The sequence below is a fragment of the Camelus dromedarius genome, chromosome 19 (assembly GCF_036321535.1).
Source record: "Camelus dromedarius isolate mCamDro1 chromosome 19, mCamDro1.pat, whole genome shotgun sequence".
NCBI lineage: Eukaryota > Metazoa > Chordata > Mammalia > Artiodactyla > Camelidae > Camelus > Camelus dromedarius.
In genome coordinates, this window is record NC_087454.1 from 17639309 (window position 1) to 17662483 (window position 23175).

General features: G+C 43.1%; 1 protein-coding gene and 1 non-coding gene across 2 annotated transcripts; both read left to right on the plus strand.

Moving 5' to 3' along the window:
* Nucleotides 1-10793: 10793 nt before the first annotated feature.
* Nucleotides 10794-17414, plus strand: BTN1A1 (butyrophilin subfamily 1 member A1). Its single transcript, XM_010980175.3, has 7 exons — nucleotides 10794-10872; nucleotides 11083-11430; nucleotides 13367-13648; nucleotides 14504-14653; nucleotides 15139-15159; nucleotides 15265-15291; nucleotides 15548-17414. The coding sequence occupies exons 1-7, from the start codon at nucleotides 10794-10796 to the stop codon at nucleotides 16219-16221; spliced, it is 1581 nt and encodes a 526-aa protein (XP_010978477.3). The 3' UTR covers nucleotides 16222-17414.
* Nucleotides 17415-21444: 4030 nt separating this feature from the next.
* Nucleotides 21445-21527, plus strand: TRNAL-CAG (transfer RNA leucine (anticodon CAG)). The gene has a single exon. It is a non-coding gene; the product is annotated as a tRNA-Leu (tRNA).
* The last annotated feature ends 1648 nt before the right edge of the window (nucleotides 21528-23175 follow it).

The window sequence follows — 23175 nt, forward strand, 5'->3', positions numbered from 1 at the left end:
AGTTCAAATGACTGGAGTCGCCCAAGTGTTATTTTTTCATTTCCTCTTCCCAGAAGGATTATTCATTTTTAACAGCATGGAGAATTTAGTTTTCTAGAATTTCCCTTTTCCTGGGTTTGGGGGCTGGGAGTGAGGTGGAGTAGAGTATGGAGAAAAGGGGAACGGCCCCCTGGGACTCTTCTCCTTTTTGGTGTCACTGCTCAGGCCTAGTGTAGTGATCCCAGCCCCCTCAGTAGCTGAGGGCCACAGTGTCCGTGATCCCATCTGCTCTCTTGGCTTTGACTGTGGCTTAGATCAACCCCAAGAGGAGGAGGGGGAAAATTCTGCATCAAGACCTTCTAGTGGAAGGTTTTCAAATTTTTTGGCACCCTGGGTTAAAGAGAGAGACACTTGGTTCATCTTTTACGTCAAATGGGTTGGGAATTACCACCAGTGGTTATTGGGCAATAGTTTCCTTGATGGTTAATCGTGCCTTTTGATCCCTGTGTGGGAGAGACTAGGCTGGGCCAAGGAGGGAGATGGGGGTGGGGAGATTGGAAGTTAGGTCTTCTTAGCACATCCTACCATAATTAGAAGTTTTCCCAACTTTAGGTAAAGTAAAACTTACATATCCCTGGACGCAGGAAGAGCTTGCTTTAATCACATAACCAGTTGCACAGGCCTGACAGGGAATAGTCATGCACATTCCTGCGAGGCCAGTTCACAGGATCCTTTCATTTTCTTCCCAGCCCCGACCATGCTTGGCCCCAAACCAACCCTTTTATACCATAAGGCACAAGGTACATGTATAATTATCCCAGACCTTCCAATTACAGTTACTAAGTAAACTTAGAGGACTCTAGTATCCAGATAGAGGCATAAGTAATCTAACACAGATAAGGTGCATGTACCATTGTCAGTAAATAAGCTAACATTTATATCTGAGCAGTCTCTTGTGAGTATGAATCAAGACACCTGCAGCTTCTTCTTACATCCATCCAACAATCATTGACTGTTGGTCATGAGCCAAGCAATGTGCTAGGCACTGAGGACACTAACAGTGAATAGGATGGGTGGGATGCTTGGAGTAGTGCCAACCTAGGAAACACATCCAAGCTTCGATGTCCATACTTGCTATTGAGGCTTCACTATGTAGGCTTGGTTGAGTGAATCACTGACCATCAAGTGATTGAACTCAGTCTCCAGCCCCTCTCTTCCTGAGTCAAGCTGACATCACAGAGCTCAAAGACCCATCCCCCTATTTACATGATTGGACTTTCTGGCTTGGTGACTCACCATGTGTCCTTTCCTTAGAATAAACTATCAGATGCAGTCCACTGAGAATAACACTCTTAACACTCAGGAAACTCCAAGAGTTTAGGTGATTTTCCAGGAGCCTGGACAAAAACCAGATCTCTTACTACACAGTTTGAGAAAGAACATCAAGGGCAAAGAACTAGGGCGCAAGTGGGTTTGGGATAGTACCAGAACAAAAAGGTCAGAGCAGCCAAAGGATGGTAGGAGAAAGAGTGGGCAGGCCAGAGAAATAGGGAGAGCCAAATCAGGGTGGATGCTTGTGTTTTTTTCTAAGTAGAATGGGAAGCCATTGTATGATTTTAAACAAGGAAGTAACATAATGATCGCCTTTTAAAACAGATTACTCTGAATGCTCTACAGAGAATGAATTCTTCAGGGCAAGAGTAGAAGGAAGATCACTTAGGAAACCATTTCAGTAGTTCAGGCAAGAGTCCAGGTTTGGACTTATGGTAATGTTAATGGAGGTGGAGTGAATTGGACAGATTTGGAAATATGTAATTATATGACTATCTATGCTATATACCTTATTCAGATTTTGTGAATTGTTCCAATAATACCCTTTATATTAAGAGAATACCTAAGGTCATGCATTGCTTTCAGTTTTCCTTTCTCTTTAGTCAGAACTAAATAAAGAAATCTTAAGTCTTTCTTTATATTTCACATTACCATTTTTGAAGAGTACTGGCCACTTATTTTGTTGAACGTTCCTCAGTTTGGGTTTGTCGGATGTTTCTTCATGATTTCATTCAGATTATTTGTTTGGGGCAGGAATTACTCAGAAATGATGTTCTTCTCAGGATCTCATATAAAGAGATACATTCTGTTAATTAGCCCCACTACTGGCCATTATAACTTGGGTCACTTGGCTAAGTTGGTGTCTGCCACATGTTCTCCACCATAAAGTTACTGTTTTACCCTTTGCAATTAGTATATTTTTTGTGGGGGGTGGATATTTGAGGTTATGTAAATATCCTGTTACTCCTCAAATTTTCAGCCATGAATTTTGGCATCTGTGGCAGACAGGCTAGTAATCCCCCTAAAAAGTCAATATCCTAAGCCGTTACACTTATGACTGTGGTACATTACATGGCAAAAAGGACTTTGTGGGTGTGACCAAGCTAAGGATGCTGAGCTGGACAGGGCATCCTGGATTATCTAGGTAGACCCAGTGAAACCATAGGGGGCTTTATAAATGAAAAGCAGGAGGGTTAGAGTCAGAGGAGACACAACAACAGAAGTAGAGGTTAGAGATAGAAAGATTGGAAGATGCTATGCTACTGGACTTGAAGTTGGAGAAATGCGTAGCCTCTAGAAGCTGGTGTTGGGTACGCTAATCCAAAACATGGCACCTTGGCATATTTAATATCTCAAGATGAAGGAATTTGAGAAAACTACAGAAGAAGGAAGGTCACTGCGACCTCCCCCTTCTCACCTATTTTCCCTGAAAGTAGGAAATAAATATCCCATATGGAATGTACCCTTCCTGTATCAGGCGATAGGGAGACCTCCTTATCACCAGAGAGATGGCTGAATAAACGAACCTCGTTACTTCTTCACCATTTACCACCCTTAACCCAAGCCCCTTCATCTTGTCCATTTTTCCCAAATGTATTGTTCCTTCGCCTAAAATGTAGTAAAGCTTCCTAGCTTCCTGCTGTGGTCATTTCTTTGTGTCTTTACTCTCTTGTGAGGGCTCTCATGTACATGCAGAAATTCAACAAAACTTGCATGCTTTTCTCCTGTCTTTGTCAGTTTAATTTTCATACCCAGCAGGGAACCTCAGAGGGTGGTTTTTTATTTATTTATTTTTATTGAAGTATAGTTGCTATACAATACTATATAAGTTACAGGTGTACAATATAGATATTCACAGGTTTTAAATGTTATACTCCATTTATAGTTATTATAAAATATTGGCTATATTCCCTGTGTTGTACAATATATCTTTGTAGCTTATTTTATACTTAATAGTTTGTTCTTCTTACTCACTTACCACTATATTGCCCCCCTTCCCCACTAGAGAGTTGTGTTTTAATATGATAGCACTGCATTTCTAGGAGCCAGTTTCTACACTGGGTAGTTATTGCTGGTTAACAAATCACCCTAAGACTTACTGGCTTAAAATAACAATTATTTATTATTGTTCGTTTGTTGGGGTGTCAGCTGATTGTGGCTGATCTAGTCCTGGGCTCAGCTGAGCTTTTCTACTTCAAGCTGCAGTAGCTAAGCAGCTCAGCTTCTCATGACAGGACTATGATTGACTGGGGCAACTGTTCCGCTTGTCTCCTATCCTCCTAAGACTAGAGGAATGATCAGATCAGTTTCTTCTTATGACAGTTCCTGGGAGTTTCTCATTGTAAAGAAGGCAAAACTTTACCTCTTGCCATCTTAGGTTTTCAGCTGGGACTCTTTAACAAAAAGGCAGATTAACAAGAAAAAACAAATAGCTTACTAACAGTGCACATCATGTGGGAGAAACCTTAAATGAAGAATAATTCAAAGCAGTGGTTTTAAACTTTGGCTTATATAGCACCTTCAACAGACAACAGTAAATTTGCAAAGAAATGACAGGACAAAGAAAAGTAGTTTTAGGCTTCCAAGGGCAGCAAACTGTGGGAAGGTAACTATATGGTAGGAAACTAATAGAGCAAGGTCTGTTTGCAGATTCCTCTGGTGCCTCTCTGGGCTAACAAATGCTGCTTCTTAAATTGCTTTCAGTTCAAAATAATTTTTATGACAAAGTGTCATGTTTGGGAGTGGCATAATCTGCCACCTTTCATCACCTAAACTTTCTGTGGCATTTTGTTTTACCTCCCTTTCATCTAAGACCGATTCTCTGCTCAGTGGTTGTAACATGCCTCAGACTTCCCCCTTTGGGCAAAATTTTTATTTTGGAAATGAATTGGGGGTTGGGGAAACAGAGAGAGGGGATGAGTTTGATTCCTGGTAAGTTATACTATGTCAGGCTGCTCATCAGGAGTGTCTGCGCCTTGTGGGATTTAAACCTTAGACATGTGCTTGGATCCCATGCCCTTTACGATGACTTCCAGTCAAGAGTCATCCTAATATGATTCTAGATTTTTTAAAGTTGGAGGGGACTTTAAAGGTTATAAAACCCCAAATACCTTTAGATCTGAAGGAAAAAGTAGGCTCTGATCGACAAAGAACAAGCCTGCCAGTGGCTGTGATATTCTTTACTTAAACATTTCACAGACACCAACATCAGATAAGGCCATTCTGTGATTGTAATAGAGACAAAAACAAATCCACTCTGTGATCACGTCAGCACACAGACCAAACACTACCATGCAAACCACAAAAATGACCATACACCTCCCTCTCTCAGCTACTGCAGTAGCTTCTTTACCAATTACAATTTTAGCCCACTCTGTTCCTCCATTTCCTAATAAAAATTGCTGAAATATTCAATCATATAATGGTCCCCTGCTTTCTGATGGCACCCATCCAGAGCAAACTCTTCCTTCTTTAGACCTCCCCCAAATCACCCAACACAAGCCTAAATCCTGTAAGTTCCTCACACTTATTATAAGCACCCTCCCACCTCCCAACCACCCATGGTGAGTGAATCACGCTGCTATAACAAAGACCAACAAATCCAGCTTGGTTCAACAACAGGTGGGCTTTGGCTGGTGGCCTTCGATGTGGTCACAGGCAAGTCAGAAGCCCATTATCAGTCTCTGGTACTCACTCCCATCCACCCCAAATTTGGCCCTAGACTTTCAGTTCCCTGGATACAGCAACATCTCTTAGTATCTCAAGCCAAGAGGAACTTCCTACTGATTTCTCAGAACAAAAATTGTAACAAGAAGTATTCCTTGTTCATAATTTATTGATAATGTTTCCGTAATCAAGTATTCACAGAAGAGAACAGTCACTCCATTGTGTGTTTCATGCACACATTCCATCCTCCTCCCCACATCTTTAACTCAAATCTTAACTGGTTTAGTTCCATTTATTTTCCAAAGAAACTCATAAAAGAGCTTGGAGAATTCTGGGGTTCTCCACATTGTTCTATAAACAGGAATTTACATCTCTTATAAAACCTCTCTGTTACTACAGAATGAAAAAAAGTACAGTTGCATATAGGTCAATGGCTTTTCATTTCTCTGGGACTCTGAACTCCTATCTCCCAGGGATTCAAAGCCTCAGGAAACACAAAATGAAAACTACTGACATCATTTCACAGACAAGGATGAAGAGAAGAGAGATGGTGGTAAATTGCCTCAGCATTCTCCTTAGGAGACATACAGATCTCTTGCAATGTAACCATAAAATTAACTAACCCATTTCTCCTTCCCCAAGAAAGTTGAAGGCACACTAATCTGTAGCTGATAATTGGGAAATAAGTTGGTATGGGGGTGGGGTGGGGGGAGGGCATGGTAGGGACTGGAGGCTAGGAGTGGAGACCAGGTGGCAGGCTGAAAAATGTCTTCTCCTGAGGACATCTGACAGTCCCTACCATGGTGTTTCATTTCTTTGGAGAAAAAGAGATGCCTTCTGAACCTCTCACGTTCAATGACTCTGTCTTCTCTCTCTCCCGATCCCTGACTCCCCTCATTCCCACCCTCCTACCCCGTGGTTGCCTGCATACACTTCCTATTGGTGTTCATCTAGAAGAGCCTCAGCCAATGAAGGACTGGATTGGGGATAAATCCTTCTGTTTTCTCATCCCTTGGTGACAATTCTGAACTGAGTAGTTCTCAGTTCCACATAATTCCTCAGAGAGGCCCTAGCAAGATGGATCCCAGGTGCCCACAACAGTAATCCAGGTGTTATCACACTCTTTATGGGTTCTTCCCTGTCTTGGTTCCTTACTTCCCCACCGTGTTTTCTGGGATTTCCTCCCAAATAAATTACTCGCTTCCAAATCTGTGTCTCAGGATCTGCTTCGGGGGGAGGAAGGGAACTCCAACTATGACAAGGTCTGATGAGGGAACATAGAGTGACAGCTATAATAGGAGGAAAACAAGGTGAAGTCAGACCAATAATGAATTCACGGCCTGCTTCTAAAATTCTAAACTCTTTATTTTCATGTTTTCTAGAGCCTGTCCTCCAAAGGGTGAAGTAGTCCTGCTTTGGAGGGCTCTGCCCCACCAGGTAGTAGGAAGAGGGTACAATGGGGTAGATTCCAGGAAGAACTCAGAGTGGTCCACACAACCCTGATCCCTTTCCTGAATCCTCCTATTTCTCCCTTACTCAATCCAACCTCTATTTATTGGCTCCCATAAGTTCCCTGCCTGCCCCCTCTTTGTTCCAGGAACTTTCCATTTCAAAAGCATTTCCAAGAATATAACACAGCGATATCACCATTCAACCAGACCTCAGCCTCTTACTCCCTGAGCTTCACATTTAACCTCCCTCCACTCCCACTAACCCTTCTTCTACATAGAAATCCATAAAATCTTCTCCAGGCCTCTTCACTTCCTTTCTACCCACTCTTCACATATGCACACTCTGCTGCATTATAATGCACATAATTTCTTTCTTCCAGGTTTATTGAGATATAATTTATACACAGCACTGTATGAGTTTAAAATGTACAGCATAATAATATGACTTACATGTATCATGAAATGATTACCACAATAAGTTTAGTGAACATCGTCATCTCATATAGATACAAAAAAAAAAAAAAAAAAAAAAAGAAAACAGGTTTTTTTTCCTTGTGATGGGAACTCTTAGGATTTACTCTTTTAAAAGCTTTCATATATAACATACAGCAATGTTAATTATATTAATCATGTTGTACATTACATCCCTAGTATTTATTTATCTTGTAACTGGAATTTTGTTCCTTTTGACTATCTTCATCCAATTCCCCCTCTCCCCTAATCCCACTTCTGATAACCACAAATCTGATTTCCTTTTCTGAGCTTGTTTATTTGTTTGTTTGTTTTGAAGTGTAACTGACCTACAACACTATTTTAGTCCACGTTGTACAACATATTGATTAAATATTTCTATACATTACAAAGTGATCAGAATTCTGATCCTGTCTAGACCTAAATCAAAATCTGCTTTTTAGTTAGATCCTCCAGTGAAGCATATACTCACCTAAGTGCTGCTCTGGGAGGGATGTGGGTGGGAAGGGGATGTCATAGCACTAATAAATTATCTGGGATGTCTGACTATGGAAACTATACTGAGATGCTGTTAAAGGGATGGGGAAATCTGTGATGGGAACACAGAAAACCAAACAAAGGAAATAAGGTGAATCATTTAACTCCCTCCCTCCCCCATTCCCCCAAAACACAAAAAGGTGTACAGGAAAAGAAGTGTAATCCCATATGATACTTAGGCTCCATAAAAATATTGCCACATAACCATAGTATTGGAAACATTGAACTAAAGTGATATATTTCTATTGTTGATATACAAGAATAGTATTAGTAGTCAGAGTTCCCCAGAGAAACAGGACCAGGAACTGTATCTATATATACAGATATGTAGAAGGAGATTTATTATGAGGAATAAGCTTATGTGATTATGGAGACAAAGAAGTCCCATGATCTGCCCTCTGTAAGCTGGCAGCCCGGGAGAACTGGTGGTGCGGTTCCAGTCCAAACTCAAAGGCCTGAGAATCAGGGGAGCCAATGATGTAAGGCCAGGTCAGAGTCCAAATGCTGGACCAGAAATGCAAATGTCTGAGCCAGGACATAGGAGTCCCAGCTCAGGCAAAGAGTAAATTCACCCTTCCTGCATCTTTTTGTTCTATTCAGGCCCCCAGTGGATTGGTTGATGCCCACCTGCATTAATGCATCACTCAGTCTACTGATTCAAATGCTCATCTCTTCCGGAAACATTTTCACAGACACACCTAGAACTAATGTTTTACCAGCTACCTGGGCAGCCCTTAGCCCAACCAAGTTGACTTAAAATCAACCATCACAATAATTAAATCATCATTGATCATAGCAGGGCATGGAAAAGTAGTATCTGAAAATGGATACACCAAGAAACAGCAACATAAATACGCTACTGTCTAGAGAAATCTCCAGATAAATACCAGATAAAACAACGAAGTATTTGAAGAGGCTGTTTCTGGAGAATGAGGAATAGTGTGGAAGTAGTACTGGTGCTTTTCTTAAAAGCTCTTTATACTAATGTTTTTTTAAAAGAAACTTCATTATGTGGATTGTTTTGACAGAATAAAAACTAATTTTAAAAAGAGGAAGAGCAAGTGGTTGCCTCAGTAAAATGCTGATGGGCATCAAGTAAGATGAGGCTGAGTGTAATCATTGGACCTAACTAGTTTATAATATTGGAAAATTTGAATCGAGTGTGGCAAATAGGCCGGTGTGGGGGGTAGGGGAGGAGACAAGCCCTGACGGTTTGTCATTAGATTTGCTCTTATACGGAGCACATTTTTCAGCCCAAATGATTTCACGTCTAAGAGGAAGGAGTTTATATTTCTCTTCTCCAGTGGACCTTGGAATAGCAAAAACTTCCTCAGAGCAGCCCCACTCACAAAAGCATCGGGGAGCCATGAGAAGCGGGGGCATCTGGAATCTCTGTTCCCTGATTGAGCGTGGAAAATTCAGAGATCCTGCCAACAACTGTCCAAAACTGTTGGCTTCTGTCAAAATGACTCCTCGATGCCACATGATAGCTCAAGTTCATTTGCTCCCTATTCTCCTGCCCCTTCCTTTTCAGTCTTGCTCCCTTGGGTACAAGTAAAACCTCTTCCCCACCAAAAAAATTCCTATGAGATATTTTGACAATGTAGAGCAAAGGACAGAAGCCTAATCAGAGTAGGGTGGAGGAGAAGAAACTCACTATCTGTGATATTTTTGAAAGTTAAGCATGAACAGGAGCTGAGAATGAGGCAGACTCATTTCAAAATAGGAAAGCCAAGAACTGGTTGATTTGATTTAAGCTGCAGATTCTACTCCTGTCTATAAAGATGTCAGAGAGTATGAACTCAAAGAGCTCAGTTTACAAGAGGAAGAGAGACTTGGAAACAAAAGACAAGAAAAAGCCACATCTGCTTCTCAGAGTAGAATTCAGGTCAGGTTTGTGCCAGCAGAGAGGGACCAGGAAGCTGTCCGTGTCACAGGATAAACCTGGTCCATCCTCCTGGAAAGTCAATTTCACTTGGAGGGGGCAAAGTCTAGCCATTATGAGTGACTTCTACTTTTTAAAAATATCTTCCCTTTTTGATTTTTAGTTTTTACTTTTCCATAGCAATAAGGGGTTTAGCCCCAAACAAGGAATTGCAGGTCTCATGAATTACTTTTAAGGAGGTAGCTTTGGCAGAAAGGCAACACTGAGATCCTGAAAACTGAATCACACACATGCATTCCCAGCCTAGCTTTCATTTTTCAACTCACATAAATAATAACAGAATAGTAACTTACTTCCCCTCTCCTAAGTCCCTAGTATATGACAATCACTTAACATGCTTAATTTTCTGTAATCCTCCCCACACCTTTCCATAGAAGAGGTTATTACCAATCTTCCCATTTTAGAGATAAAAAGAACTGAGGCCTGGAGAGGTGAATGAACTGGCCCAAAGCCTTATATCTTATTTTAGAAAGGTTTTCTTGAATCTTCTTTCTTTTTTGCTCTGTCCCCTTCTGTTTAGCCAGGGTCATCAAGGTATATCCTGATTTCTGAACTGAAGACCACAAATCCACAGACCCTTCATCCCTCTGGAAAACTGTTTTTTTGTTTTGTTTTGTTTTGTTTTCCAAAGTAAATGCATCAAGGACCCGGAGGCAGGCTTTTGTGAGAGCACTTCCCCCTTCCTTCTCCTGCTGGCCTTTAACTTTCACCCCTGGGGCCAGAACCCGCTTTCTCAGTTGGTAGCAGAGTCTCCTTGTGGCTTTTCCTCCAGCATCAGAGGTGGGTAACTGGGCTCACTCTCACCCCTTGAGAGAGCCAGCAGCCAGGAGAGGACTTTCTCTCCCTCTGGCTCCTTCCCCCTTTACACGAGGCCCTCTGCTCTTCAAGCCCTTTAATTCTCTTTAGCTCCCCTTTCTTGTTCCCTCTCCTCCTGACCTTTCTTCTTTTTCCCTCCAGCTCATGCCCCTGGTCTCCATCTCTGCCTCCATCACTTTTTCTTTATTATCATTGTTAAAAGCAAATACCAAATTATTGTATTTGAAAGCAGAGGGATTTTTAGGGCAGTGCTTCCAAGATTTGTCCATTTATATGCAACCCATTAATGGGTACTATGCCTCCCAATTCACCTTCTCTTAAGTCTCTTTTGAGGGTTTAGGGCCCATTTTGTTGTTTTATACAGACACTGTAGACTAAACTTAGGATGGTAGGTGGGCCCTTGCTGACGACAGCATGGACTCAAAGTCCTCACTGTGATGGGAGGTAAGAAGGAAGGAAGCTTCAAGTGCAAATGACTCCTTCCAAGTTGGAAAGAGGGGCCAGGAGGATGCGGGAGAAGCACTAGACAACACATAGCTACCTCCTATCCCTTCATCTCTCTCCCAGGCTGAAGCTGCTGCCCAGAAAGGCTGGAGATGGCAGGCTTCCCAAACTCCTGTCTCCTCGGGTCTCTGCTCATCTTCATTCTCCTCCAGCTGCCCCAGCTGGATTCCGGTAGGTCTCTCCTTTCTCTCTCTCTCTGGCATGAATGCTAGAAACTTCTCAGTAAATATAAACAATCCCATTTGGTTCTCCTTAGCGACTTCACAAGGGTCCTAAGAGAAATGGGGGGGAGGAGTCTCCGCCCTTCGGCGGGATCCTGGTCTGTATCGGTCCTCGACTCCCACCTCCACATTCTCACTGACCCTCCTGGTTTTTTGGCAGCCCCCTTTGAGGTGATTGGACCCCCGGAGCCCATCGTGGTGGTGGTGGGGGAAGATGCCGAGCTGCCCTGTCACCTCTCCCCCAACGCGAGCGCCGAGCGCATGGAGCTGCGGTGGTTCCGGAAGAAGCTCTCGCCCGCGGTGTTCGTGCGGCGCGAAGCGCGCGAGCAGGCGGGGGAGCAGATGGCCGAGTACCGGGGGAGAGCGACGCTGGTGGACCACGACATCACCGCGGGGCGCGTCGCTGTGAGGATACATGAGGTCAAGGCCTCTGACGACGGGGAGTACCGATGCTTTTTCAGGCAGGACGAAAACTACGAAGAGGCCGTCGTGCTTCTGAAGGTGGCGGGTGAGTACGCCGATTCTGACTTTCTCCCGTGACTCCTTGCGGTATGTATTTTCCTCTGAATCTGTTACTTTGGAAACCACCAGATTCACCCCCCAAATCCCTTTCAGGTTGGAAGGGGCGGGCAGGCCTAGAGAAGGAGATGAGTAGGAAGGGGGTTTGAGTTGAGGGTGGAGAAGGAGCAGCGAATTACATTTCTGAGTGAAGTTTTATTTCAATGAGTTCCTGCCTTGTCTTCTCAATTGTAGGATAAGCATTTCCCCATGTTATTAATTAAATAAATGTAAGATGTAACGGCTGATGAACATTTCCTTCTATTAGTACATCATAATTGGCTTAAGCAAAGCCTAGAGTTGAACATTTAAGTTGTGTCTATTTTTCACCATTACATTAAGGCCTTGGTGACAACCCCACTGCATACTTTGAGTCTCAGTGTAGATCAGTAGCCAAGGACTGATTTCCTAGGTTCATAGGACTTGGCTACTTTTTAAAGGATCTATCCAGGAAAGATTTTGCTTTTGTTTCCTTTTTTTTTTTTTTTTTTTTGCTTCAAGCCAAAATTCAGAATGAAACGATAAGAAAAATGGTAAGCACTCAAGGGGATTTTTTTGGGGAGGAGGTAACCAAGTTTATTTATCTATTCTTAATAGCAGTGCTGGGGATTGAACCCAGGACCTCGTTTATGTTAGGCACACACTTCCACTGAGCTATACCCTCCCAGCTAAGCATTCAGGAGGAAAGGATGCTTTGAGTTATGACTTTCCCACTTCCTAGTGAGTGGCTTCAAGCCAATTTCTTTCTGAGCTATATTCTTGCTGGGAAACTAGGGAAGCACCTATCAAACAACTTGCAAGAATGAAATACAATGAGACAATGTATGAGAAACTGCTTTGTCAATTCTAAAGGCATTAGATACTTATAAGGTATTATTACTGTGTCTCACACTGCCCTACAATGTATGATATACAAGTAAATTGTTTTTCATGTATATATTCAAATAAAGATAAAGTTTGAAAAATACCTGGGTGAAATCCGGGTCCCTGCCTCACAACAGGATGCCCCGTGTGGCAGCATCATAGATAACAGGGAAGTATCTTAAAGGGTGGCTATAAAACCCTAGAGATTGGATATCATGAAACTGTTGTTACCTTTTATGAGTGATAGACACCTATGAGAATCTGCTGAAGGTGGCAGCCCTTTTCATGAAAAGAATACACATTCTCACGTGTATACACAATTTGGCATATGAATTTAAACCAATAGTTATGGAGATTTGTTTAAAGAGCTCTTTTCTGCAGCTTGGTGGTTTTCTGTACTTTGTGGAATTGTAAGAAAATAATTAGGCTGAACAGAAAGGAAAAACAGTTTCATGTTGTTAATGTTAGAATGTAATTGTGTAGGGGGAAGGTGAAGTTGAAACCATTTAAGAAACTTTCTGAATTGGTATCACAGGTAAAGGAAACTTGTCAGCTACAATCTCAGTGCAGAGAACCTCCAATACCCCTTCTCCTCAAGGATATTCCTTCTCTGTTCATCTTTAAATGCTCAGTCTTAGTTCTTTTCCTACCTGAAGTCTTTTCATAATACTTCCAACTGCAGAGTTCTTGCCCATCTCTGGAGCTCCTAGCCTAGACTTATTAACCCACCCCTAAGCCATCTGTCTTGCTGTTCCTGCTGATGGGACCAGCACCCCATGTCTGCCCATCAAATTCCTGCCCACATTTCAAACACTAAATCCCAACATGCATCCCTCTCTGATAAGGTGTATGAAATTCCCTTTATTGATACCTCAGTTTCCTTGTGTAATAAAATATGGAGATGAGTGCCTCTCATTCCCAGTCCCCTTGGGCTTCTCTTTCTCAAACTGTGTAGTCCTATGGTTATAAGGATCCCAGAAGGGTGTCCACTAAGGGAGTAAAGCCAACTTCTTTCTCCATAGCCTTGGGCTCTGATCCTCACATCAGTATGGAAGTTCAAGAGAGTGGAGAGATCAGGCTGGAGTGTACCTCAGTGGGCTGGTACCCAGATCCCCAGGTGCAGTGGAGAACTCCCAAGGGAGAGGTGTTTCCATCCATGTCAGAGTCCAGGAAACCTGACGAAGAAAGCCTGTTCACAGTGGCAGCTTCGGTGATCATCAGGGACCCCTCCATGAAGAATGTGTCCTGCTGTATCCGGAACCTCCTTCTCAACCAGGAGAAGGAAGTAGAGATTTCCATACCAGGTCAGTGAAACCAGTGCTGGGTTCCTTTTGGACACAGTTTCAGGGCCACATCACATGGGACACCTACCCAGCTGGAACCTCATGGCAGAGTTGTCTACTTTCCTCACCTTAAGCTTTCCCCACCTCAACTCCTGCCCGCTGAGCTCCACCAACTTCACTAGAAAAGTGGAGATTCTGAAGGCATACATTCTACCTAGATCTCATAGAAATTCCAGGTTTTCCATCTTAGGAGATGTATCTTAGATAGAGACACTCTGTCTCTGAGAGTCTTCCTGACGCAGAGCCTTCTCTCCTTGAGTAAACAGGAAGACTTCAGTAGTTCTCCTGTTTCCACCTTTGCCCTCCACCTCCCCATCCCATGCTGTAGCTCTGTCTAAGTTTCTGGGGTCCTTACGAAAGCAAATTTTCTCCTAATTCCCCCCTCCACCCCACTACCTCTGGTTCAGGCAGACATCTCTTCTTATTCTTTAGTCATTGAGTCCCATTCTGTTGCACAGAGGTGAAATTTCCCCTTCCTTGTTTACTTCCCTCATCCCCTTGGCTCCCATCCTGCCTTGATAGCTAAGAAAAATTTCCTTAACAACATGAATTGATCCATTATATTGTTTATTTCACATATCCTGTCCCCAAATGACTCTTGTTCATCTTCATTCCTTTCTCTTTCTCTGCTCTCTCTTAACTAAGATCAAAATTTTCCTGAAGCATTCAGAGTGGCATTGGAGGGACTCTTTTTGCCATGAGAGAAATGGGAGCAGTCCAGGTCATTCTCTCTTCCAGCCCTCTTTGGAATCAGGAGAGGAGCTGGACTTGCTCAGAGTTTTTCAACAAATGTCCTTCTTGGGGATTTTGTTTTAGCTCCCTCCTTCCCAAGGCTCACTTCCTGGATGGTTGCTGCGGCTGTCATTTTGATGGTCCTAGGACTTTTTACAATTGGGTCCATATTTTTCACTTGGAGGCTATACAAGGAAAGATCCAGACAGAGGAAGGATGAATTCAACTCTAAAGGTAAGTCATAGAATCCCAGTCAACTTGTCAGAAGTGCTTCTGAGAGGAGTTGGATCTAAGTCCTTTAGTATGATTGCCAATGGGAAGATAATTGATCTAAAATTCTAAAAGTCATAGGAGATTATAAGGCTCCTGAAGTCAGTGGTACCCAATATGAAAAAGAACAGAGGTTTCAGGTACAAGACAAGTCAAAACCAACTCAAATTGAGATAATAGACCTGACGTTTATTCACTACTCAGTCTCAGACTTTATCCTTACTTTTAACTTGGTTTCCCAGTAATGGTTAAAGATCTGATCCCAAGCCAGTAGGAACTTCCTGCCCAGTTCTTAGAAAATAAAGCATAATCCTTATTCTCCGTTTATTGATAATGTTTGAATAATCAGGTAGTCATGAATCAAACAGTTATTCCTTTGTGTGCTTCTCACAGCTGTTTTTTCCCCTCCCTTAGAAGGTCACTGAGGTATTTTTTTGTTTGTTTTCCAGAGAAACTCCTGGAAGAGCTCAGTAAGTTCTATGTTCTTGTTATGGTTTCATCCACGGAGTTTTCACTCTCTTCATATAAAACATGTCAATAACTCTCTCTCTCTCTCTTTCTCTGTTTCATTGCAGAATGGAAAAAGGCTACATTGCATGCAGGTCAGTGTCTCTGAATATCTCAAGGGCTCGGAGGCTCTACCCAGCAGGGATCCAAAGTCCTACAATACTTGGAAATAAAAACAATAACACATTTTAGTAATGAGGGCTAGAGACAGCTGAGCAGGCCAAACAGCTCCCTCCCTGAAGAGACATGTCAATGGCTAGAATAGTTCTCTAATTCTTTGGAGAAGAAAGAATAGTTCTTTCAACCACCAACACTCACTGATGTTCAGACTCACTTTCTCTCTGTCTCTAGTTGATGTGACTCTGGATCCAGATACCGCCCACCCTCACCTCTTTCTGTACGACGATTCAAAATCTGTCCGACTGGAGGATTCACGTCAGAAACTGCCTGAGACACCAGACAGATTTGACTCCTGGCCTTGCGTGTTGGGTCGTGAAGTCTTCACATCAGGGAGACATTACTGGGAGGTGGAGGTGGGAGACAGGACTGACTGGGCGATCGGGGTGTGTAGGGAGAACGTGATGAAGAAAGGGTTTGACCCCATGACCCCCGAGAATGGGTTCTGGGCTGTGGAGTTGTATGGAAATGGATACTGGGCTCTCACCCCACTCCGGACCCCTCTCCCGCTGGCGGGACCCCCTCGCCAGGTTGGGATCTTCCTAGACTATGAGTCAGGGGACATCTCCTTCTACAACATGACTGACGGATCCCACATCTATACTTTCTCCAATGCCTCTTTCTATGGCCCCCTCCGGCCCTTCTTCTGCTTGTGGTCCTGTGGTAAAAAGCCCCTGACCATCTGCCCAATCACTGTTGAGCTTGAAGGAGTCACAGTAGTTGCTGATGCCAAGGACCTTTCTAAGGAGATTCCACTGTCCCCAATGGCGGGGGACTCTGCCTCTGGGGAGACTGGCACCCTCCGTTCTAAACTAATCCCTCCCCAGCCCAGTCAAGGGGTATCCTAAGGAATATCGCAGCTCAGCTGTTTCCCTTTGCTCTTACCTTTCTCCTCCATCAACCCCTGAGACTTCACCTGCCAGCTTTCCCCAGCCCCCATTCCTTCCTGTTGGGTAGGGAGTAGTTAGTCTTGAGAAGGTTGTGCTGCCACTGATAGAGAGTGTGGGGTGTAGGACCTTCCTAATCTGTTTCTGTACCAATATTCAGGGAGTGGGGAGGTGACTCAAACTGCATCTCGTGTCCTCCTCTCCCTTGACGCCAAATCCTATAGGGAGGGACTTGAAACTGAGGGATCAAGATGGGGTTAGGCTGCTGGCATAGGGTTGTGACAGAAACATCTTGGTGTCCATAGTAAGGATATGTAGAGGAACAGATTTTAGGCAAGCAGAAAACCCAAAGGCTCCCAGGAAGGGAAGATCAGAGGCTAAAATCCCCTAAAGGAACTTGGAGACAATGTGATAATAGAGGAAAGTAAGGTGAACTCAGGCCCGTGATGAACATCTGGCTTAGCCATAGAGCTTTAGGGCTTGTATCTCAAATTTTCTAAGTCATGTCCTACAGGGTAGGATCTGAGCAATTGGGAAGGGGAGTAAAGAAGAGATGAAATGAGCAGGGCTAGGGGGCCAGACAGAATGTGTGATAGAGGAGAGAATTTTAAATAAAATTCAAAGGCAGTGTTTGCCTCGGACCTGCTTCCCTCTCTGCACCACCCCCCACCCCCATTTCTCCCTTGCCCGGGGCTCGTTCCAGCCTCACTTGTCAACTCCACAAGTTTCCCAGTTCTCTTCTTCCTTTTGATCTAGAATCTCTCCATTTCAGCGGCATTTCCAAGACTCATCTTTCAGTGATAGCACCACTTTATCAGCCATTGTCTCAGCCTCATGCTCTCTCAATCCTTCTCCCAACATTTGGTTTAAGCCCCCTCAACCACACCTTTAATTAGCTTCAACCACCATCCATTTCCACACCAGGCCACCCTTCACCCTCTCCCCACCCAGCTTTCCTACGTGCTACTTCTCCTCAGGGTCCCCTGACGGCTGCGTCACTGTGCTCAGCACAGCTAGATTGCTTGCACCTATTTGGATTCGCACCCTTCTGTATACGTGTGTCTCGTCTTGCTAAGGACTGCACATTTACCCAGGCTCCCACTTCCCATTTCCACTGTGTTTTTCCGGTTTCCAGGATAGCGTTCGCCCATGGTCTTAACCTAATAAATGTCATTCTATTGTTAAAAGCAGCAGCTGCCCCTTCCTTTCTTTATCCAGACAAGTGGAACTGAAACAAAAACAGAGGAAGGAAGCCTGCAAGGGAAAGCAGTGTGGTTCTGTGTATCCAAGACCCATCCTAAGCTAGACCTGATGGCAGTGGGCCACCAGGGCAGGCAGCACAGGGGGCTGTTGTCCCTGGAGGGTCCTGCTGCTTAAGAAAAGGCCACAGTGCCAATGGCCATCGGCCCTCAGCCTCTGTTTGTGTGGTGACTCCATTTCTACTACTAATGAGGTAATTGACTCTTGGTATATTTGAGTGAAGCCAGCCACCTCTTCAAATTTTAACAGTCCTTTTCCAAGAGGAGGAAATGTTTAAGAAATTTTACTAGTAGTGTCTTGTAGTTGGAAAAACAAACTTGGGTCGTCTTTGGAAAACACTGTTCTAGAGGAAAGGTCCTTTGGAGTCTTACTTGAAGGCCCTCATAGTTCGGTGAGATGCCCACTTTCCTTTATGTTGCTCCAAGCAAGGATCAGGATTAGTCCCCCTCACAGAGCTGACCTTAATGCAAATCAGCCAGCTCTGCTGCCCAAAGGGACAGAATGGGAGTCTCCAAAGGTTCACCAAGTGGTGGGAAATCACCTCCTCTGTATGTCTCCCGCTGAGAAATCATCACAATCAGAGCTCAACTCACTAAACAACAAGAACTCCAAATTCTACATCATGTTCCTACTAACATGGAATGGAAGTAATCCATTACTGCACCACATTATATTTCTCATGATTCAGCTAAAAACCAACTTTGTAAGTTTTCTGTCTACCTGCTACCCTCATAGAGGATGACAAAAGAGGATCATGACTCTTAGGTAGAAATTCTGAACACCAGACCAGTCTATTATCATCACATTCACTATATACTAAGTGAAATAGGACAAGAATGACAATATTCCATCAGTCACCTTTTGTCACTGTCAGCTCCCAGGCCCCACCTCCATTTAGGTTTTGGTTACCATTTTGGCCTTCTTCCTACTGACTTGGGACCCACTTACATTTTCATGGTTAATGGAGGTACTGGGGTTTGAACATGGGATGTCATGCGTGCTGGGCATGTGCTCTACCACTGAGCTATGTCCTCCCCCATCCCAGACTATTTAAAAATGAACCTGCATACAAGCTCATGAATCAGGAAATCACAGAGGTCTTACTTTGGGAAAGGGTTGAGAAGAAAATGTAACAGAAGAGAAGCAACTGTTGACATTTACTCCAGCTGCCTCCTTTCAGAGATGAAGAAACTGGAGCCAAGAGAAATGAAGTAATTTGATTAAAGGTACAGAGTACGTGCCTAAACCAGGACCGGAAAGTAGGGGTCCTTGCTCTCGGTCCAAGACTTCTTTCACTGAGCAAACAGTTTCTTTCACAGTTGCATAAGTTCATCTGGGGACTGGAGCTCAGAAAACTGTTTAGAGAAATTACCAAGGTAGGACCCACTGGCTCAGAGATTCTTAGGCAAATAGAGGGTCAGGGGAAGAAAAGAAAGCAACTAAGCCTGCCACCTTCTACTTGGAATGAAGGCCTGCACTGGAAAACCAGACAGAAACCTCCCTCCATCATTTCATGGACCCCCCAGCACTCAATGTCCGCCTTTCCTTGCCCCTTCCTCAAACACTACCCCCCACACACACACACACACGGCCCACCCCATGCCCCCCACCCGACACCGTACTCCTGGAAGAAGAACATCATTCACTCCTTCTTTAAAAGTATTCATTTGTGTTCAAACTATACTTTTAGAAAGGAAAAAAGACCAAAAACAGAAAAAAGTCCAAACTTCTTTAAAAATACTTGAGAAATTAAGGCAGTTGTTTTGCTGGTTTAATGTACAATGTGCATCCTGAAATGTAATAGAATAGCTGGGGTTGCCACAGGAACTCCTCTCTAAGAGTAGGAAGAGAGTCACAGATTTTAATTAACTCTGCAACCTCCCTCCCCTACCTATTTCCCCAGAATCTTCAAGGAAAACGGTTACCAAGTGCAGTACTGAGCTGGGAGTAGATTCTTAGGAAATATCTGTGTCCTTCCTTTTCCCCCCAGCTCTACCTCTTTGCATGAGGCACCCTGAGGGAGAATTTATCTGATGAGCCTTGAGGCTCCCTTCTCAGCTGGCACTAGCTACCAGTGCCTGGAGGAAACGATCAGTCTTGCATTCTGGTTTTATTTTCAGATCTTCCAAGAGAGAAGAAAGGTGGCCTTGCTCATGGTTTGCCACAGCCTGTTTTTTTTTTTGTTTTTTGTTTTTGTTTTTTTTTCCTTCTAACTATTGTTTTGCAAGGAAGCACTGGGAATTGAACCCAGGAACTCCACTACCCCCAGGCTATACCCAAGCTGCCAAAGCCTTACTAGTCAGCTGAGGCAGAATCCATGATTCTGTGACTTTAGAAGCATAGGAAAGGCCTCTCTTCCACCACCACAAATAATTAACTGGAGGATTTCCAAGACCTGATTTTACTTTTAAATCAGAAACAAAAACATTTTGCCCCACAGCTAAAGATTAACTTAAAAATATAAATGCTACTGAAACAATAATAACAGACTTCATTTCACAAACCAAATGCCAAATCTGGTTATCACATTTGAAAGTTTGAAAGTATCTGCCTCTGTTTAACAGAGATTCTGTGAGATAGTTGGGCTCAGATATTCAGATTAAATGAAAAATAACTGTACAACTGCTATTATGCCTAATCAACAACAGCTCTTGCATGCCATCTCTCTGCATATCTCAATTCATCTGTCCCTTCTGCCTCCAGACAGCATTCATGTCTCCTCAAATCTCCCTCTCGAAAGCTCTGAGCCCAGTCCCAACTACATGCGCATTTACTCTTGCCTCATTTTAAAATTTAAAACAGAAATAGCCTTTTCCCCACCAAATACATATGAAAATTTATTTTAAAAAGTGGAAATGAGACCTACTGTATAGCACAGGGAACTATATTCAATTTTTTTAAATAATATATAATGGAAAAGTATCTGAAAAGAAAAATATATTTGTATAAATACATGTATAAGTGAATCGCTTTGCTGCACACCTGAAACTAGCATTATAAACCAACTACACTTCAATAAAAAATAAAATTAAAAAAATGAAAAATACATATTTTTAAAAATAAAAATATTTCAAAATCTCATCCCTCAAATATAATCAATGCCAATATTTGGGTTTATCCTCTCCTTAAAAAAAAAGAATCTGTATCTATATTGTTTAGTTCAAAGCACTTAGACCAAACGCTCTTTGAGGAGTGTTTCATAACAGAAACTTTTTGTGAGACAAATGTGGTAGCTCTGCTGGACATAAACAGATTTAAGAAAACCGTATGAATCAATGGAAGATAGTAGAAAGTGAAAGGCAGGACTGGTCTCGGCTTGATGCTCCTTTTGAGAACAGTATACCAGCCATACAGAGAAGTCCACAAGTCCACAATGTACAGCTAGATAAATTCAGAACAGAAAGCGAGACACCCTAGTCCCCTTACACCGGCCCCAAGGGTAACCCCAGAGGGGAGATTTACAGCAGAAAGGACAGGAGGGAGGAGTTGGCGTTCGCCGGAGGGCTGGGCCTTAACCAGCACTAAACTGGATAGCCTAAAACCTCAGGGAGAGGGTGTCAGTTCTAGAAGCAAGGCAATTCTAGCAACGTGGATGCCATTATTTAAACTAGAATTCTGCCCAGAATGGAGAGAAAGTGCCCTTACTCTACGGGGTGCAGCCCTGCGCCACCCCGCCCGCTGCAACCTGGAATCGAATCTGAGCTTATTCAGAAGACGACCCCGGCGGCGCCGGAACCCGGGATTCATTCCTCTCCTCCACCCAGAATCGGCGTCCGGGGCCGTTCGCAAACTAATCGTTTCACTTTTTTAACCGAAGAATTTCCACATCCTCAGAAAAAAAGAAAAATGAAGAGGAGGGTGGAGGGGAGACTAGTATTCATGCAGACACAGAAAGGAAATCTGAGCACCAGCAACTCGCAGCAAGTCAGGATGGCCGAGCGGTCTAAGGCGCTGCGTTCAGGTCGCAGTCTCCCCTGGAGGCGTGGGTTCGAATCCCACTCCTGACAATAGATTTTTACATTGTAAAATTACCATATATACATACACCTACATTTTCCCCTAAGTTCCCACAGTGGAATAATCAATTATTTTTTAAGAAACTATCCGAGCTCTAGAATGAAAGCACTCTGTACCCAGAAGACAGGTTAAGATCTAGTTATTTTAATCTCCTTTCACTGTCTCTAATTGTCTGTCTGTCCCTCTCTCTCCTCCACATTCAAGGAGTTGAATGAATGTTACTCCACAATTATCACTGATGTGCGCCGGGACCCTCCTTTGTTTTATTTATTTATAGATTCCTTTTTAATTGCCTTTCTTCAATTTCATTAGTCATCACCTGTGATTAGCATGGTGCCTGCTGCATGTTAGACACTGGGTGGATAAATAAGCATTTGATGGCAAACCATTTCCACTTGTAAACATAAATCACCTTCGTGATTGATATATGAAGATTTAGAAAGATTTTTAGGCTTTTAGGAGAGATGGTTAGATTCCTCACCTGCAATATACTATAGCTTTCTGTAGCCCTTACTACTACGTCAATAGTACAGACGAGGCAAACTATTGAGGGTCACTTGGCTGGAAGCATACCTGAAAAGGCATTCGTGGAGCTTGATGGAACAGAAGGGTGAAGGTTAAGGCAAGTTTGATAACAGGATGTTGGCGTGGTCTAGTGTTAACATCGACACCGTGACCCAGCTGGCCTCACTATTTGAGGAAGATCTGTACTCTGGGCCTGGAAAAAAAGCTTTCTTGCACACAAGATATGAGGATGTGGGAAAAAAAAAAAAAAGGTCTGCATTTGCTGATATTTATATTTTAAGGCAGGAGAAGAAAATTAAACATAAGATTCTCTCCCTGTGTTTGTTTGAATCTCCTTCCTCCCTCCTTATTGTGCAGTATGCATCTGCATTTCACATTAACCAGAGCACCTCAAAGATGTGAGTGACTGATCCACCATAAAGATCATTCCTCCCCGCCCCTACCCCTTTTCTTCTAATACTAGCAATGTAATTTCTTAAAAGAATAGCATTCTTTCCCAGTTCCCTAGGGGGTCATGGCGACTTGCTGCTCATTTTGTATGGGCTTACCTGGGCTATGTGCCCTTGGTGAATTTTATGTAAAATATCAGTATGTCATTTTGATGTACTATCCTTTGTCTTAAAAATGTGTGAGTGTGCCTTTGACTTCTAACAGGCAGAACAGTTCTCAGAGCTTTCTGAGTCTGCTCCTGGATTATAACCCTCAGTTTAACTCAAATAAAATTCCCTTTTTTCCTTCTTAACTAGATTATTAATTGAATTTTCATTGAGCCTTTCCGTTGCTGTGTGATGCCTATAAAGAAAAGTGGGGAATTAAGCTGCAGAGTGAGTAGAGAAAGTCTCCATAAAAGTAACATCCTTTCCTGAACTAGTTCCTCAAAGTATTGGGATATTTCGTTTCTGCAAATAAAACAGGAGATCATATTTCAACCTTGATCATCTACATAAAATAATGTGCCCTGAAGGTAAAAGCCAGGTTGGTGAAACTTTCTGTGTCAGGTGGTGATGGGGCTTGGTCTTGGGAAATGAGTAAGAGGGTAAAAGTTACAGTGAAAATCATTTGCCTGGTCTTGAGTTTCTATGTAAAGAAGTCCAGCTATGAGTAAAATTCCAA